Source organism: Leucopleurus acutus, assembly GCF_964270905.1.
Source record: "Leucopleurus acutus genome assembly, chromosome: 21".
Taxonomy (NCBI): Eukaryota; Metazoa; Chordata; class Mammalia; order Artiodactyla; family Delphinidae; genus Leucopleurus; species Leucopleurus acutus.
Genome location: NC_139163.1, coordinates 5247167 through 5264188, shown reverse-complemented (window position 1 = coordinate 5264188; position 17022 = coordinate 5247167). Strand labels below are relative to the sequence as shown.

General features: G+C 38.4%; 1 protein-coding gene across 1 annotated transcript in view; it reads right to left on the bottom strand.

The window, feature by feature from the left end:
* Positions 1 to 14518: 14518 nt before the first annotated feature.
* VEGFC (vascular endothelial growth factor C) overlaps positions 14519 to 17022 on the bottom strand; it is a 79414-nt gene continuing 76910 nt past the window's right edge. The window contains exon 7 of the mRNA XM_082863698.1: positions 14519 to 14924. Within this exon, the coding sequence (XP_082719824.1) occupies positions 14810 to 14924 (115 nt within the window). The 3' untranslated portion in view covers positions 14519 to 14809. The remainder of the gene's footprint in view (positions 14925 to 17022) is intronic.

The following is a 17022-nucleotide window of genomic DNA, read 5'->3' as shown; positions in this document are numbered from 1 at the left end:
CCTCCAACCCCCTTGCTTAAAACATCACTGGTATTTTGGCAAATCAGGCAGACTTGAAAACAAACGACTTGCTTAACATTTTGTCAAGCATCTCTCTAATAATGACACAAAAATGTATTGATGGGCATGCTTCCCCCGTGCCGCTATTGTGCATGTATTTGATTTTCCCGTATTAATCATGAGCTGTGTGTGGTGCACGGAGCTCTAATGGCCCCATTATCCACGTCCAGGGCCTTTATATCCCACGAAAAGCCCAGCTGCTGACATTGTTGAGCACGTAAACGAGATCAGTTGTAGTATCAATGTTTGTTTACCTCTCCAGGGTTTCCTTAGTGACTTCTTCTTTTAATTGGTACACTTTGATCATCCTTGTTTTGGTTACTATGTAACAAACTATCCATATTAATTACCGTAAAACTGCGTAATTGTATTACGTTCACTGATTCTACTGGTCAGGAATTCAGATAGGGCCCAGCAGGGATGACTTGGGACTGCCAGAGAACTTCTGGGGCCTCTGCTGAGGGATTTTCAGATATCTGAGGGCTGGAGTCATCTGGAGAGTTCTTCACTCACATGTCTGGTATCTGGCCTGGGGAAACTCAAAGGCTGGACTCAGCTGGGACTGTTGTCGGGGACTTCTAACCATGGCCCCTCCATGTGGGTTAGGAGACCCATGGCACAGTGAGGAGTTTCTGTGGGAGAACACCCCAGAGGCAGTGTCCAAAGAATGAGAGTCTCAAATGACTGGGACCACAAAAGCAGCACGGGATTACTGACCCAGCCTAGAGGTCATACACCAGCACCTGCACTGTACTCAATTGACAAGCTCACCCAGATTGAAGGGAAGAAGAATAGACTGCATTTCTTGATGGGAGAGTCGCAAAGCATGTTTCAGAAAAGTATTCTGTGTGGGATGCATTTGGTGGCCACCTTCAGGAAATAGAGTATGCCAAATTCACCCTTGGGCCACAAGAGTTCAAATCTCACAGCCTGCAAAATACAGTCACTCTCTTTTGAGACTCTAGAAGTCTCATTCTATTTTGGTTTCCAACTCAGGCTCAAGGTCCAGACTCTTGTCATCTAAATCAGGAGACATGTAGATAAGACATGTCTTATTGGATGCAATAAGATGCATTGGATGCAATTCCTCAAGTATGGTTTCTCTCAATCGGATCTGAGAACAAATGAGCCAGGTTATCTGTCCCCAAAATAGCAAATATGTGATGGTCAGACTTAGGATAACCAAAATAGACCCTCCTATTCAAAAACAGAATCACTGTTCCATAGCAGTTCTGAAATCCAGCAGGACCATGTTACTGGTTCCCTGATGAAGGCTTAGACCTACAACCTGAGAGATGCTCTCTGAGGCTTTTGGATCCACCCTGGGCTCTTCGTTCCTCTCCCAAAGACATTCTTCTTTTTCATAAGCTGTAGCCTATGTTTACAGCTGAGCAGATTTTTGTTTGTTTCTTTCTTTATTTTTGTTTTTATCCTGTATTTTGCCTATAGAAGTTCAGGGATTCAAAGACTCTTCATTTTGTACTATCTCTGTTCCTTTTAATTTCAGTGAATACACTTCTTTAAGACATTTGTGGGTTTGTTATATTTCAACTTATGAACCTAATGCTTTAGAGGAAATCCATACTCACAAATCTCTTAGCGATAAGCCCATTTTTACATTGGCCACTTATGTGACTTCTTTGGAATAACATCATTAAGATTTTTAAAAATCCTAATTTTTTCTTAGCAGAGGTAGACCCTGAAGAGCCTTAGAAAGCTGTTTGTCCATCTAAATGTGTCTGCAGGTCATGAATGTAAATCTCTCTGAGGTCTTCATGGTCAGACATAAGGTTTCATCTTTACTGTGACGATGTTTTCCTGCTAGCACTCTGGGTTCAATATTTGAACCAAAGATCCTTTCTTATTTAAGATTTTTCTGTCTTGAATTGCTTTCCTAAGCCCTCTGTAGTTTTTCCTGAAAACGGAATATAGTTTGTTTTCCAGTTCATCTGTCTGCTCTAACCTTCTACCATAACCAGCTAGAGAAGCCACACGTACCCAGCTCCTCTCCTGAAACCCCCTTACCCAGCTTATTGAGTTCATTGGTGTTTTTCTGATTTTCCCCAGGACTGAGGGCTTCCTTTCCTCTACTTTCCAATAACAATCTTCTTAGTCTCTTTCAGCCTTCATGGACTGTCTTTCTGTGGGCTACTGCTTTCCTAGGACTGCTAACGAATTACCACAAGCTGAGTGGTTTAAAACAACAGAGATTCATCTCTCACGGTTCTGGAGAACCAGTCTAAAATTAGTTTTACTGGACAAAATCAAGGTGTCGGTAGGGCAGAGTTCCCTCTGAAAACTCCAGTGGAGAATCCATTCTTTGCCTCTTCTAGCTTCTGTGGCTTGTGGCTGCATCACTCCAATCTCTGCCTCTGTTTTCACATGACCTTCTTCTCTATCTGTGTGTCACACCTCCCTCTGCCTCTCTCTAATAAGACACTGTGATGGCATTTAAGGCCCACCTGGATAAGTTATAATTGCCCCATCACCAGATCTTTAATCAAGTCTGCAAAGAACTTTAAATAAGGTTATATTCACAGGTTCCAGGAATGAGGATGTGGGTGTCTTTCAGTGGCAATATTTCACTTTACCACAGGCTTTTCAGACTTCTACATCACACATAGTCTAAAGACAAATTCTGCCTGGTTTAGGGTTTGTTTTGGCAGTTCTTCATTTCATGGCACCCAGTTCTATTTAATTTACTATTATTGCCTAAACATAGCACCTGGGACTTTGCACAAAAGAAATCTCAGGGCTTCCCTGGTGGTGCAGTGGTTGAGAGTCCGCCTGGCGATGCAGGGGACACGGGTTCGTGCCCCGGTCCGGGAGGATCCCACATGGCGCGGAGCGGCTGGGCCCGTGAGCCATGGCCGCTGAGCCTGCGCGTCCGGAGCCTGTGCTCCGCAACGGGAGAGGCCGCAACGGTGAGAGGCCCGCATACCGCAAAAAAAAAAAAAAAAAAAAAAAAAGATCATCATTCGTAACACCAGGTGAAGAAAAACATGTGGAAGGCTGCCAGGTATAATGTTTTAAATTTACTGTTAAATACACTTGACTTCTGTTTGGAAAAGGGAAATGCATTGTAACTGGAAAAACCACTTCATGGTTCAAAGAGGTCAGAGGTTACATTCCTGTTCCTTTATTATTTTTTATCCCGAGTAGCATAAGCTTTTAACACACATCACTCAGCTTGTAAGCAGACACATTATTTTGAAGTCTCCTAGGTTTGATAAGCTTCGAGCTGCCGCTTAGGGGTTGATGTAAGAGAGTGCAGGTGCAAGAAATAGAAGACTTGGGAATTAAAAGTTTCAGAGAAAGTAAGCACGTTCATCTAGAGCATGCCCTGGGCACTACTAAAATCACTGGAAAGATACAAAATGAGAAAATACAGAAAGACCACTAGCACTTTCAAATTTAAAATGTTAGTTTTAGGTTCTCTATTTGCAAGTGTTTGGCTCGACGTTTTTGTTTTTATTTACTTAGGGACAATCTTCTTTAAAAGTGAAAAAGTAATTATTTGAAACATCACAGTCCATAGTTGGAAATCTTTTAATCATACAAGGGTCTATCTTAGTTACAAAAAGAATGGCTTTTCTCAAGTTTATGGAATTATGTGATCCAAACTTGGTCCTCTCTACATTGTAACTTATGCCGTGAAATGAATGAATGCGTATTTATTCAATGTTTCCAATTGAAAATAACCATAATATAGGGAAAAATTGATACAAACTCTAAGAAAACTGAATGCGTTGGAAAGGCTCAGTCAAGGAGAGTCAGTAAAAAAAAGAAAAAAAAAATGTGTCCAATTAGGTCTGGGAAAGCCAACTATCAACGTTTAGGGCAAATGTAACATAAGAATTTTTTTCAGATTGCTTTGCAAGTGACTTTAGTTTCTCAATCCCTTTTAATGAAATAAGAACTGCTCAACAAACAAAGCATTGCAGTATTTGTATATAAAGTGAATATCCAACCCCAAAGACAAGGTCTTGTTTCTACAGCAAAGCCTAGTGAATCAGTATACATGCACATAAAAAATAAAATTATACTTAAATCATGATCATATTATACTTAATGATCCTCACTCTTTAGATTAGATCCAACTTTTTAGATTAACCAACCACCAACTATGAGTTAAGATTATCTATGGTAAGACACTTCCATTCCAATAGATTTCAATCTTGAGGCACAAATTATACCACAAGCAGAGTCTAAAGACCCTTATTACTTTAATGTCTTTAATCTGAACAATAAAAACTATGCACCTCATGCATTCCATACCTACTGCCAAAGTTAATGCCAAAGAGTGTGTATAATTTGACGAAAACATTTCCGTTGAGGTTCTGTTAACATTTTCATTCAGAGGGTGTCATGTCCCCCACTCCTTCTAACTTACCTCCCACCCAAATTATTTTTTACTTTAACAGAGAGGTTTTATATTTATGTCTAAAGGCCAACAACCCAAAATGCCATTAGAGAGGAAGAAGTAGTCTTATATATTTCTTAGGAGAAAAGGTGTTCACAAGGTTTCCTTGAGCTTTACCTGGTGGGTGGTGACAAGCTCTGGTTTCAGTCCTGTAACCACCTGCGGGCGTCCCTCCCGTACAGAAGCAGTTAAGGCCATTTCCAAGTTCAGGCATGCTCATCCTCGGCATGTCAAGAAGACACACTGTAAGATGTGACTTCTTCCAGTAATTGTGTTCCATGAACATTAAGGTCTTAAGAGGCAGTGGGACTCGGGGATAAAATACCACCTGCCCTCTAGGAGTTCATCATTCCCCTCAACTTTGTAATAAAATTCTTATGAAGACCCTAAAGAATGACACATGATAGGTAGTGTCTGGGAAGAATTTACCCAAACTAGAGGGTTGAATAGTTAGATTTTTTTTTTAAAAAAGCCGTCTTTTGCCTTCTGAAATAATGCAGTCAGGTGGAACTGAATAAAATAGAAAGTCATGCCGTAATTATCCCATAGTGTGACAGTTGGTTTGAGAGATCACCAAGGCCCTAGGCAGCTCTCCTCTTACGTCTTGATGGTAATTTCGAGGTGACTAGGCTAATATTCTCCCCTTTCTCCATCTTTATACATCTTTCTGAGATTATAATTTCCAGAATACCAGTCAGGGAAGTTGTGGGGTGATTGATAGTATGTCTTAGGAGATAGAATCCCTGTCATTTTCAGGAGCTAAGAAAATTAGGCAAAGGAAGAGAAAGGAGAGACACCTGTTGTATCTAAACTCTCAGAGCACTGATGAAAGAATCAAAAACAGGTGGATAAAAAAAGTCAGTGGCCTTAGAAGCAACCAAGAGTGCATAAGAAAAGAATATATAACGGATACATAGAATAAGAACACACGCACACACACACACACACACACACACACACACACACACACACACTCACTCACTCCTCCCGAGGAAATAATTATTCAAAAATATCAGTAGGGCAATTGACTAAATAACTGGGGCAAAAGTTAAATTAAGCCACACACTAAAATAAGTTTCTGATGGTTTAAAAAGTTAACTTTTGTAAATGCTACCATTAAGGAACCATTTAGTTTTTTATAATAAGATTTTTTTCTAAGATGAAATAATTAACATTTATGTCATAGATTCTCTGCAATCTTACTTGTAAGTTTGTTTCCTCCTCTAGATAGTTTTACTTCCTTCTGCCAGGTGTTCTACTACCCTAGGAATTTTATATCCTAGGAACAAAGAATGTCCAGTGACATTAGCACTGAAGTTACAATTCTAAGGAGCACCTGAACGCGCTGACCAGGACAATCAAATGCCATTCTTGTAGAACCTCGGAAAGAAAAGAGGCTTGAAATCAGACTTGTCTGTAGTGAGTTTCCTCTCTCTGAGAAGGAGCACAGATTTAGCTCCTATCCCAGCTCCAGTCTTACGGTGCCTTGTAGATAGTCCTCTGTGTGATGAACAATACCATTTTCTCCATCATTTTCATAATCCTGAAATATCTTCTGACAACAGCAAAGGGAAGGAGGCGTAACATAAAGGAAATGAAAAGAGCAGATAGAGAACAATGGTTTGGCTCCATAACATGTTTGTACAGAGAGACAACATAAACCACATGAGCAGGCCAACAGCAAACAAGGGACAAGAAATATGTGAACAAGCAGAAAAGTCAAAATTTAAATAGGGGACTGCCCTGGTGGTCCGGTGGTAAAGAATCCGCCTTCCAATGCAGTGGACGCGGGTTCGATCCCTGGTTGGGGAAATAAGATCCCACATGCCGCGGGGTAACTAAGCCTGTGAGCCACAACTACTGAGCTCGCATGCCTCAATGAGAGAGCCCGCTTGCCACAAACTACAGAGCCCACGTGCTCTGGGGCCCATGCGCCACAACTGCAGAGCCCATGCGCCACAACTAGAGAGAGAAAGCACGCACGCCACCAATAGAGAGAAGGCCTTGCACGGCAATGAAGACCCGACGCAGCCAAAAAAATAAAGAAAATTAAAAAAAAATTTAAGTAGTATTACTGTTTTAAAAGTTCATACAATTTGATAAGTAGAGCAACCTGATACAAACTGACAAAGACTGAAGAGGACTGTCACAGAGAAATGATTTGTTAACATAGGGAAGTATATTCTACCTCGCTATTGATCAAAAGAATTACAAATTAAAATAAGTTATCCTTTTAACCTAAAAATTAGTTGAGATTCTTTTAAAGATAATATTAGTTGAGTTGTGATGGAAATTTATTAAAGCTCTCAAAATGGTAGTGAGAGTTCCTAAGGCAATTTCCAGAAGGCAATATTGGGACTATGTATCAAGATCCCTAAAAGATTAATGCCTTTGACCCATAGGTTCTACAAATAGGAGGCAGCCTAAGGAAATAGAGCTATGACAAAAAATGCATAAAGAATTGCAGATAATGATTGTAATGGTAAGAGTGAAAATTATAAGGAAATTAATGTTCAAATGTAATAGAATCATGAAAGAAATTTTTGTTCAGCTGTGCTGTTATGCAGTCATACAAATTTGAAACATTGTAAAAGAAAAAAGTATACACAAAAATTAAGCACTAAATCCATGAAACAAATGTTTAAATCTTATGATCCCAGTTTTGTATATTCATGAAAATAGTCCTAAAAATATACACAGTGTACCATAATGATTATGTTTGGACAGTATAACAGGCCACCTAAATTGTGTTATAGATAGACATAATAGCTTATAATAGATATTTTTACGTGGATTTTTATTTCATATTATCTGTAGTCTTGTGTCTTCCCTCCTGCAACATAAAATTTGCTCCTCAAAATCCAGAATTGTGAGTTTTTTCTCTGATCCTTCCTCACCCACCTTGCACCTACCTAAAGCAAGCGCAGATTCTAAAAGGAAAGATCTTGTGGAATCTGACTAATGGAATTGACCTTTCTGCAAAGGAGTAAACAAATATGGGGAAAATGAAGTAGATTATCACCTTATGATATGCCTAACTCCAAAACATATACACACACAATGAATGATATTGAATAAATGTTTACTGAGCACACGTTACATGCAAAATCTGTGGTCTTCACATACACTGTTGCATTGAATCTGAACAGCAACACTGCTTTCAATGTGGATTAAGGAACTGCGGCTTAGTGAGGTCAAGTGGTCTTACAGCTTTTGAGGACAGTAAAGATGCAAACTACTAGACCAAATGAACTTCCATTAGGATGGTTGATTTTGATCAATCTATTATTTTTTGTATTTTATGTTGATAAAATGAGGTATGTACAACTTTACTTGGTAATTATTTAAATATAGTTTTGAAATACTGTTATCCCTACATGTAGGAATTTTTCCAAAATGATAAGATTTCTTAGAATTTTGGGTATCCAGCCACCTTCAAACTTGGAAATATAATCTGCAAGGTTTTGTAGTTGCCGGATTGAAATTCATATGGATGAGTGTTTTATTTCAGGACCAGCTGAGTTCCCTGATGTGTGCAGAGTGAGTCATTAGAGAAGAGCTTTATATGGTTACAGTAAAATAAAAGTATCACCTGAAAGTTGAATCTTCTTTTTTTAAACGTCTTTATTGGAGTATAATTGCTTTACAAGGGTGTGTTAGTTTCAGCTTTATAACAAAGTGAATCAGCTATACGTATACATATATCTCCATATCTCCTCCCTCTTGCATCTCCCTCCCACCCTCCCTATCCCAACCCTCTAGGTGGTCACAAAGCACCGAGCTCATCTCCCTGTGCTATGCGTCTGCTTCCCACTAGCTATCTGTTTTACATTTGGTAGTGTATGTATGTCCATGCCACTCTCTCACTACATCCCAGCTTACCCTTCCCCCTCCCCATATCCTCAAGTCCATTCTCTACATCTGTGTCTTTATTCCTGTCCTGCCCCTAGGTTCTTCAGAACCATTTTTTAAGATTCCATATATATCTGTTAGCATACGGTATTTGTTTTTCTCTTTCTGACTTACTTTACTCTGTATGACAGACTCTAGGTCCATCCACCTCACTACAAATAACTCAATTTCGTTTCTTTTTTTCTCAGCTTTATTGAGATATAATTGACATATAACTTTGTGTAAGTTTCAGATGTACAACATTTGATTTGATATCCTTATGTATTTTTTTGAACATCTTTATTGGAATTTAATTGCTTTACAATGGTATGTTAGTTTCTGCTTTATAACAAAGTGAACAAGCTATACATATACATACATCCCCATATCTCCTCCCTCTTGTGTCTCCCTCCCACCCTCCCTATCCCACTCTTCTAGGTGGTCACAAAGCACCAAGCTGATCTCCCCGTGCTATGTGGCTGCTTCCCACTAGCTATCTATTTTACATTTGGTAGTGTATATATGTCCATGCCACTCTCTCACTTCGTCCCAGCTTACCCTTCCCCCTCCCCGTGTCCTCAAGTGCGTTCTCTACATCTATGTCTTTATTCCTGTCCTGCCCAAAGGTTCTTCAGAACCTTTTTTTTTTTTTTAGATACCATATATATGCGTTAGCATACAGTACTTATTTTTCTCTTTCTGACTTACTTAACTCTGTATGACAGTCTCTAGATCCATCCATTTCACTACAAATAACTCAATTTCTTTTTATGGCTGAGTAATATTCCATTGTATATATGTGCCACATCTTCTTTATCTGTTCATCTGTCGATGGACACTTAGGTTGCTTCCATGTCCTGGCTATTGTAAATAGAGCTGCAATGAACATTGTGGTACATGACTCTTTTTGAATTATGGTTTTCGCAGGGTATATGCCCAGTAGTGGGATTGCTGGGTCATATGGTAGTTCTATTTGTAGTTTTTTAAGGAACCTCCATACTGTTCTCCATAGTGGCTGTATCAATTTACATTCCCACCAACAGTGCAAGAGGGTTCCCTTTTCTCCATACCCTCTCCAGCATTTATTGTTTCTAGATTTTTTGATGATGGCCATTCTGACTGGTGTGAGGTGATACCTCATTGCAGTTTTGATTTGCATTTCTCTAATGATTAGTTATGTTGAGCATCCTTTCATGTGTTTGTTGGCAATCTGTATATCTTCTTTGGAGAAATGTCTATTTAGTTCTTATGCTCATTTTTGGATTGGGTTGTTTGTTTTGTTGATATTGAGCTGCATAAGCTGCTTGTAAATTTTGGAGGTTAATCCTTTGTCAGTTGCTTTCTTTGCAAATATTTTCTCCCATTCTGAGGGTTGTCTTTTCGTCTTGTTGATGGTTCCTTTGCTGTGCAAAAGCATTTAAGTTTCATTAGGTCCCATTTGTTTATTTTTGTTTTTATTTCCATTTCTCTAGGAGGTGGGTCAAAAAGTATCTTTCTGAGATTTATGTCATAGAGTGTTATGCTTATGTTTTCCTCTAAGAGTTTTATAGTTTCTGGCCTTACATTTAGGTCTTTAATCCATTTTGAGTTTTTTTTGTGTGTATGGTGTTATGGAGTGTTCTAATTTCATTCTTTTTTTTTTTTTTTGCATTACACGGGCCTCTCACTGCTGTGGCCTCTCCCGTTGTGGAGCACAGGCTCCGGATGCGCAGGCTCAGCGGCCATGGCTCATGGGCCCAGCCGCTCCGCGGCATGTGGGATCTTCCCGGACCGGGGCATGAACCCGCGTCCCCTGCATTGGCAGGCGGACTCTCAACCACTGCACCACCAGGAAAGCCCTAATTTCATTCTTTGACATGTAGCTGACCAGTTTTCCCAGCACCACTTATTGAAGGGCTGTCTTTTCTCCATTGTATACGCTTGCCTCCTTTATCAAAGTTAAGGTGACCATATGTGTGTGGGTTTATCTCTGGGCTTTCTATCCTGTTCCATTGATCTGTATTTCTAGTTTTGTGTCAGTACCATACCGTCGTGATTACTGTAGCTTTGTAGTATAGTCTGAAGTCCAGGAGCCTGATTCCTCCAATTCCGTGTTTCTTTCTCAAGACTGCTTTGGCTAATCAGGGTCTTTTGTGTTTCCATACAAATTGTGCAGTTTTTTGTTACAGTTCTGTGAAAAATGCCATTGGTAGTTTGATAGGGATTGCATTGAATCTACAGATTGCTTTGGGTAGTATAGTCATTTTTACAATGTTGATTCTTGCAATCCAAGAACATGGTATATCTCTCCATCTGTTTGTATCATCTTTAATTTCTTTCATCAGTGTCTTACGGTTTTCTGCATAAGGGCTTTTGTCTCCTTAAGTAGGTTTATTCCTAGGTATTTTATTCTTTTTTTTTTTTTTCCTTGTGGTATGCGGCCTCTCACTGTAGTGGCCTCTCCCATTGCGGAGCACAGGCTCTGGATGTGCATGCTAGCGGCTGTGGCTCACGGGCCCAGCCGCCCCGCAGCATGTGGGATCTTCCCGGAACAGGGCACGAACCCATGTCCCCTGCATCAGCAGGCGGACTCTCAACCACTGTGCCACCAGGGAAGCCCTATGAAACACTTTTAAAAGATTAATATTTCCTCTTAATGGGGTCACTAATCACAGGAGTGGGGCTTCCCTGAAGTTCTCTAAAATGTTCTTTTTTTTCTTTGCCCCACTCTGTATGTAGTTTAGTACAAAGTTTGTAACTTCAGAGTTAGATATCCTGCACAATTTAATTCAACTCCTTGTTTTCACAGATTAAGAAGCTGAGACTCAGAAGATTTTGGTGACTTGCTCAAGGACAAAGCAGAAAAGTCAGGATTAAAAACCTGGGTTTCGATTCCCAGTCCAGTGATCCTTTTCTTACAGAATGCTTTTTTTAAAAGCAATTAGTTGTTGGCTATGGAATGAAGATAAAAGAGCGTGTGAAACTTTGGTTTAAATTTTTTTTTCAAACCATCAAACCCCATTTACACTTCCACAAGTTAACAGATAGCTATTCTCCACTTAAAAAAATAGCCAATATATTAAAAATTCAAACACGAACATATAAACCAGTACTTACTTTATAATGTACGTGTCATGGACTTCCTTAGACAGTTCTCTGGGTGGACTCTATGCTTCTTTAGGATACAATCATTGGATTTATTCAGAACTTACTACAATTCCTCTAGATAAAAAAATCAGACACGTCAACACACTCTCTTCTGTTGCAGTGGTGGGCAATACTATTTTTTATGTTATTCTCATTTTCAGTTCAAAAGGTAAAGTCCCTAAAAAGCATCCTTTGAAAAATCTGCTAATGGGAGCTCATATCTTGGGAAACGGTGTAGAAACGTAGACAAAGTGGATTCACAGGATGTTGGTTCGGCTCTTTGCCACAGCACTTCCCGGGGAGGTTAATATAGAAACTTGAGCACATAAGGAGGTGCATAAACTTTGGCAAAATGCCAAAACAAGGGCTTCAATGTGATCTCTGTCACCTGTTGGGTCTGTTTCTCTCTCACACTCATTGAATACAATTCCCGCAGAGCAGGGTACCCCTGGAGGAAGCCTGGACTGTGTGGAGGTAAGTGAGTGACCTTTATCCCTCCTCTTAAAGAAGTTTACCCGGGGTATGCCACTGGTGGTCACCCCTCAGATTTCTGCTTTGAGCAGTATGGGTACGGAGGACAAAATTTATTTTTAGAAATTCTAATAATGGAGTCTGTTTCACTCAAGCAGTTAGCAAATGTCAAAACCCACTTCCAAAAAAGAAAGAAAGAAAAAAGGATATGGAAGCTAAATCTTATAACCGCTTACCAAAATATTTTGTTCTGTGAGTCTTTTAAACAGAGTATACAGTGTTAGGTTTCTAGACATAAAATTCTGTTTATAAACTTTTCAAGATTTGGATATAGTAACTGTTGCTGCAAGCTTCCAGTGTTTTCTCATCTTTATCCTTGAGATTTGACCAGTTTGTAGTTGGAGACTCTTGCAGAGTTCATGAAAATGCTGTCTATTTTAGCTTCTTGCTGAATCCTATTTGCTAATATTTTAAATCACCGTTTAGCTTGATCTCTAGTCCACTTTCTTAACCAGTACCACAGAATCTCAATTATTATAATGTAGTGAAGTGAGATTTTTATGGTCCATATAAAATTGTTTGCAAGATTCTCTGGCAAAGTATTGTCTTTGTTGATGTTACTTTCGCCTTTCATCAAAATTATTACATCTCCAGGGACAAATTAAATGTTATTTTTTCTGGCATGCCTCACGCTTTATATTTTGGTCTAGTGATTTCTTTGGCTTACCCATATATTCTGAGAAACCAATTGTCAACACATAGTTTAGATTTTTTTAAGCTGATAACTTGTAACGGTCATTATATCAGATCCTAATATTCTCTACATGGCCTCAGGGGGCTCACTGGAAACTTAGAATAGACTTTTTCTGCATTATCTAAAAAAAATTAATATATTTAAAATGTATCAAGACTAAAAATGATTGATGCTAGATCAGCATAACAGATTATATAATGTTTGTTTGCTTACATTCTTGGCTGAAATGTGGTGAAAATTTATTAAACTGGATCTCAGTTGAATTGTATAGCTGGTGCATTTTATGCACCAAGGGACTTTGCCTCCCCAGCAGGTGGAGAGATATTGTTTATTATGATTCCATTCTTCCTTTTGTAATGACTCCCTAATTTGTTCTGTTGGGGAGATTTTGATAAAACTATAGCTGTTGTCAAATATACTTATCTTTTGCTTTTGTTTCATTATTATCGTTGTTGCTACTGCTGTTGTGTTTTTGTGTTCGTTTGTTTGTTTTTGCTGTTCTCAAGTTTGAAAATTACCCAGACCGTAGCTGGTTCATAGATTGTACAATGCATATTTTCATATATTTTCTGCCTACAGGCTTCAGGTTCATCTTTACTTAAAAAATACAAAGATGGTCCATAAATGTATAACGAGAGAATTTCAAAAGACTACTTTGTTTTCCCAGTACGTAAAAAAAAAAAAATCTGACTTTATGAACGAGATGTTAAAGTTGTGCAGAGTACGTACCTGTAATTCAGTAAACCTTGCATGTAACATTGTTTTAAAAGTCAGTATTGAAAATAGTGTTTCAACATTTTTAGGGCATCGACCTTCTAATCAAATATTATAAAAAATAAATTATTTTGTAGCAAAACATATAGATACTAATATTTTGTACTGTACTGAGGAGTCACCTATACCATTTAAAATGTTTTTGTTATATTAAATTTGCAAGTTTTAAAAGCCATTTTTACATAACTTTATAGATTCTTTTTTTTCCTTTCAGGACTACTTATTTTCATGTATTTGCTAGTAGCTATGTATTTTTATTTGCTAGTAGCCATGTCCTACGAGCAAATAATCAATACTCTGTCAACCAGCCAACCACTTATGTGGTTGCATTTATGTAGGCAAAATATTTGTTTCCAGAAAAAGAAATTTTAGTGTGCTGCCTTTTTAAAAAAAACAAAACAAGTGCTTTAATTGTGTGACTGAAAGGTTTCCTTTTTCGCACATATGAGCATTTAAATGTCATTTCCAATTTATTTTATATGGATTGGGTAGGAGCGCTTCAGCTTATAAAAAGTATTTAGCTGGTCAGAAGAAATTAAATATATGGAAAGATTCTTTTTAAGAAAAATATTTTAAAGGCATTTTAATATGTACTGAGAGCTATTATATCAGGTTAAGAGTCTGAATGCTCCAAGGGCATTGAATAACTTTCAACTGCATAACCATGCTAAGCAGACTATCTTATAAGATGATATGTTTTCTATTGATTCATTTGGCTATAAATTCAAAAGCGTCATGTGCTAAAACATTTCTACTCATTAAATATATTAAGAGATGAATTTAAATAAAATTAATAGCAACCGCTGTCCCTCTGAAACTTTCTTTTACAGGATCATACAGCAATCAAAATCTGACATCCAATTAGAGAAAAGGGGAAAGGGCAGGGGGAGATGACAGTTTTCATAATATCAAGTTTTGCTGATGGCGTAAGATGGTAATGGACTCAAATTACCAGCTTATAATACAATTTTCATTTTATTTTAAACATATTTTGCATGATATAAAAATATTGATCACAGTGAGCTTTACCAATTGTTATTGCTATAAAAATGGATGCAGAAACAATATTTTTAGTGGAAATAAATTATATAGTCATTATTCTTTTTTAAAATCACAAGAGAAAAACCTCAGCTGTTTGGTCATTGGCAGGAAACCAGTCTTTTAAAGAGGTCTTTTGCAGATGCGCTCCAGTCCATTTCTGTAACATTATCCACATGGTTCAGTCCCACAAAGTCTCTGTGCTCATAGTTCTAACATGGCAACACCGTTTTCCCATGATAGAAAAATGACGAACTAGAAAAGATACAATCTTAGTTCATATGTGGTCTTTTCCAATATGAAGGGACACAGCGACACACTTCTTCACTAAATGAAAGTCCCTGCTCACAATGCTTCACTCGATTTGTACACGGTCGTCTGTAACAACTAGGGGAACAAAGAAGGACAGACTTTTGTTAAAGACCAAGGAGATGAATTTGTTAAGCTACAAATGCACTTTTGTGTTTTTCTAAGTTCCAAACTAGAACAGAGTTACTCATTTTATCATAAAATTGTTCTCCAGTTTATACATTGCTAAAGTCTGTGCCTGGAATTACCAAATTTAAGAGGAATGGAAAAACCTAAAAAAAAAAAGGAAGAGTCTTGCTTGCAGAAATAACGAATGGAAGAATGAGGTGTTGTGAGCATTAGTTCTTTTGAGGTGCTCTGTGCTTCGTAGATGAAAGTAACATAAAACAGAAATTTTGGAAGTGAATATTTAAGGTCTGTTGATTTAGCGTGATCACGTAAGCATGGCAGAATTCACAAGACTCTGGGACTCGTTTGGAACCCAGACTTTGGAGCGATTAAACCCAGCCATTCTGGCAGGACCGTGGTCCACAGTGAGGGCCCCATCCTCACTCTTGACTTGACTAGACTGGCAGCTGGCTGGCTGCACGAGAGTGGCTCAGCCTCCCTCCTCCACCTGGGCTCCATGTGAAAACAGTGCGGTCTGGGGGAAGGCACTGGGAGGGACAGTATTCACTGTGAGGGTCCCTTTCCTCCTACCCCAGATGTCCAGTTTCTAGTAGTGGCAAAAGGACAAACGACCCAGCAGCCAATCACATCAGCAGCCCTGTTGCTCCAGTGAATGGGAGCTATCTTTGAAGGATTTTTCTGGAGGATGATTATACATAACATGTGGCAGTGGGGATGGATATAATGCAAGAAAAAGGCAAGGTGACCTGGAGATCAAACATGCACCACAGAAATACTACAGATGTGATTTTGAAACAGCATTTCTTTTACTCCAGAAAAGAAAGCATATCTAGTTAGAATGTTATTTATTTATTTTCAGTTCTAAATACAATGACATTATTATAAGGCCACTGGTATTCCTTTACTAAAGAGATACAATTCTCAATGATCAATGTAAGTTGCTGACTAAGGCAGCGAACCACAGAATGTACACTCTGCCTGCCACAATTCTGGAATAAATATGAAGAGAAAATGAGGAGTATGTATATGTTCAAAATAGTAAACTTTTTTTTCGCTTCAGTATATGCATAAAACCTGGAATTATACACTTAGAAAAATGAACATGGGGAGAGAGTTAGTAAATAGAAAGCCATTAAGGAACAGTGTATGCAATGAGGAGAAACACAATGACAGAAATCTTTTCTACTAAGTTAATATAAGAATTCTGTAGACAAATATGGCTGGTTAGTTTTTTTTTTTTTTTTTTTTTTTGCAGTACGCAGGCCTCTCACTGTTGTGGCCTCTCCCGTTGCGGAGCACAGGCTCCGGACGTGCAGGCTCAGCAGCCAAGGCTCACGGGCCCAGCCGCTCCGCGGCATGTGGGATCTTCCCGGACCGGGGCACGAACCCGTGTCCCCTGCATCGGCAGGCGGACTCTCTACCACTGCGCCACCAGGAAAGCCCAGCTGGTTAGTTTTATGTAAACAAAAATTTCAGGTTTTTCAATGTATACTGGGTTCACTCAGATTCAATATGAAAAAATGGTTTCATGATCTTTAATAAGATTTAGTATCTATATTCTGCATTTTTGAAATATCCTTTTGGTGATTAGAGTAGGATATGCAAGTAAAATTGGAATATCATTGCCCAGAATATTCTAAAGAGGAAAAACAAGGATTCCTATCAGGTCTTCTGAAATGATAATGGAAGAAAATAAAAGTCATTAATGAGATACCTAGATTCATGGAAGTCTCCTCATGCACTAGCTAACATGTTAGTGTGGACAAATCATCAGAAAGATAAACTGAAGTGGGAATACAAACTCTTGAGAATCAAAAAGAAGGATTCTTTATTTACTGAAGATAAAGGTAATGATGAACATTCATGCAGATACTAAACTGTAGATAAATGGAAGTATTCATGCAGATACTAAATTGTAAATAAATGTAAATAAATTGTAGTTATTTACAATTATAAATAATTGTAAATAAATAAATGTAAATAAAGTTTTAAGTTGTGTGAATAATCATCTGTTGAAAGGGTGTTATCACCATCTGTAAAGAGTGGG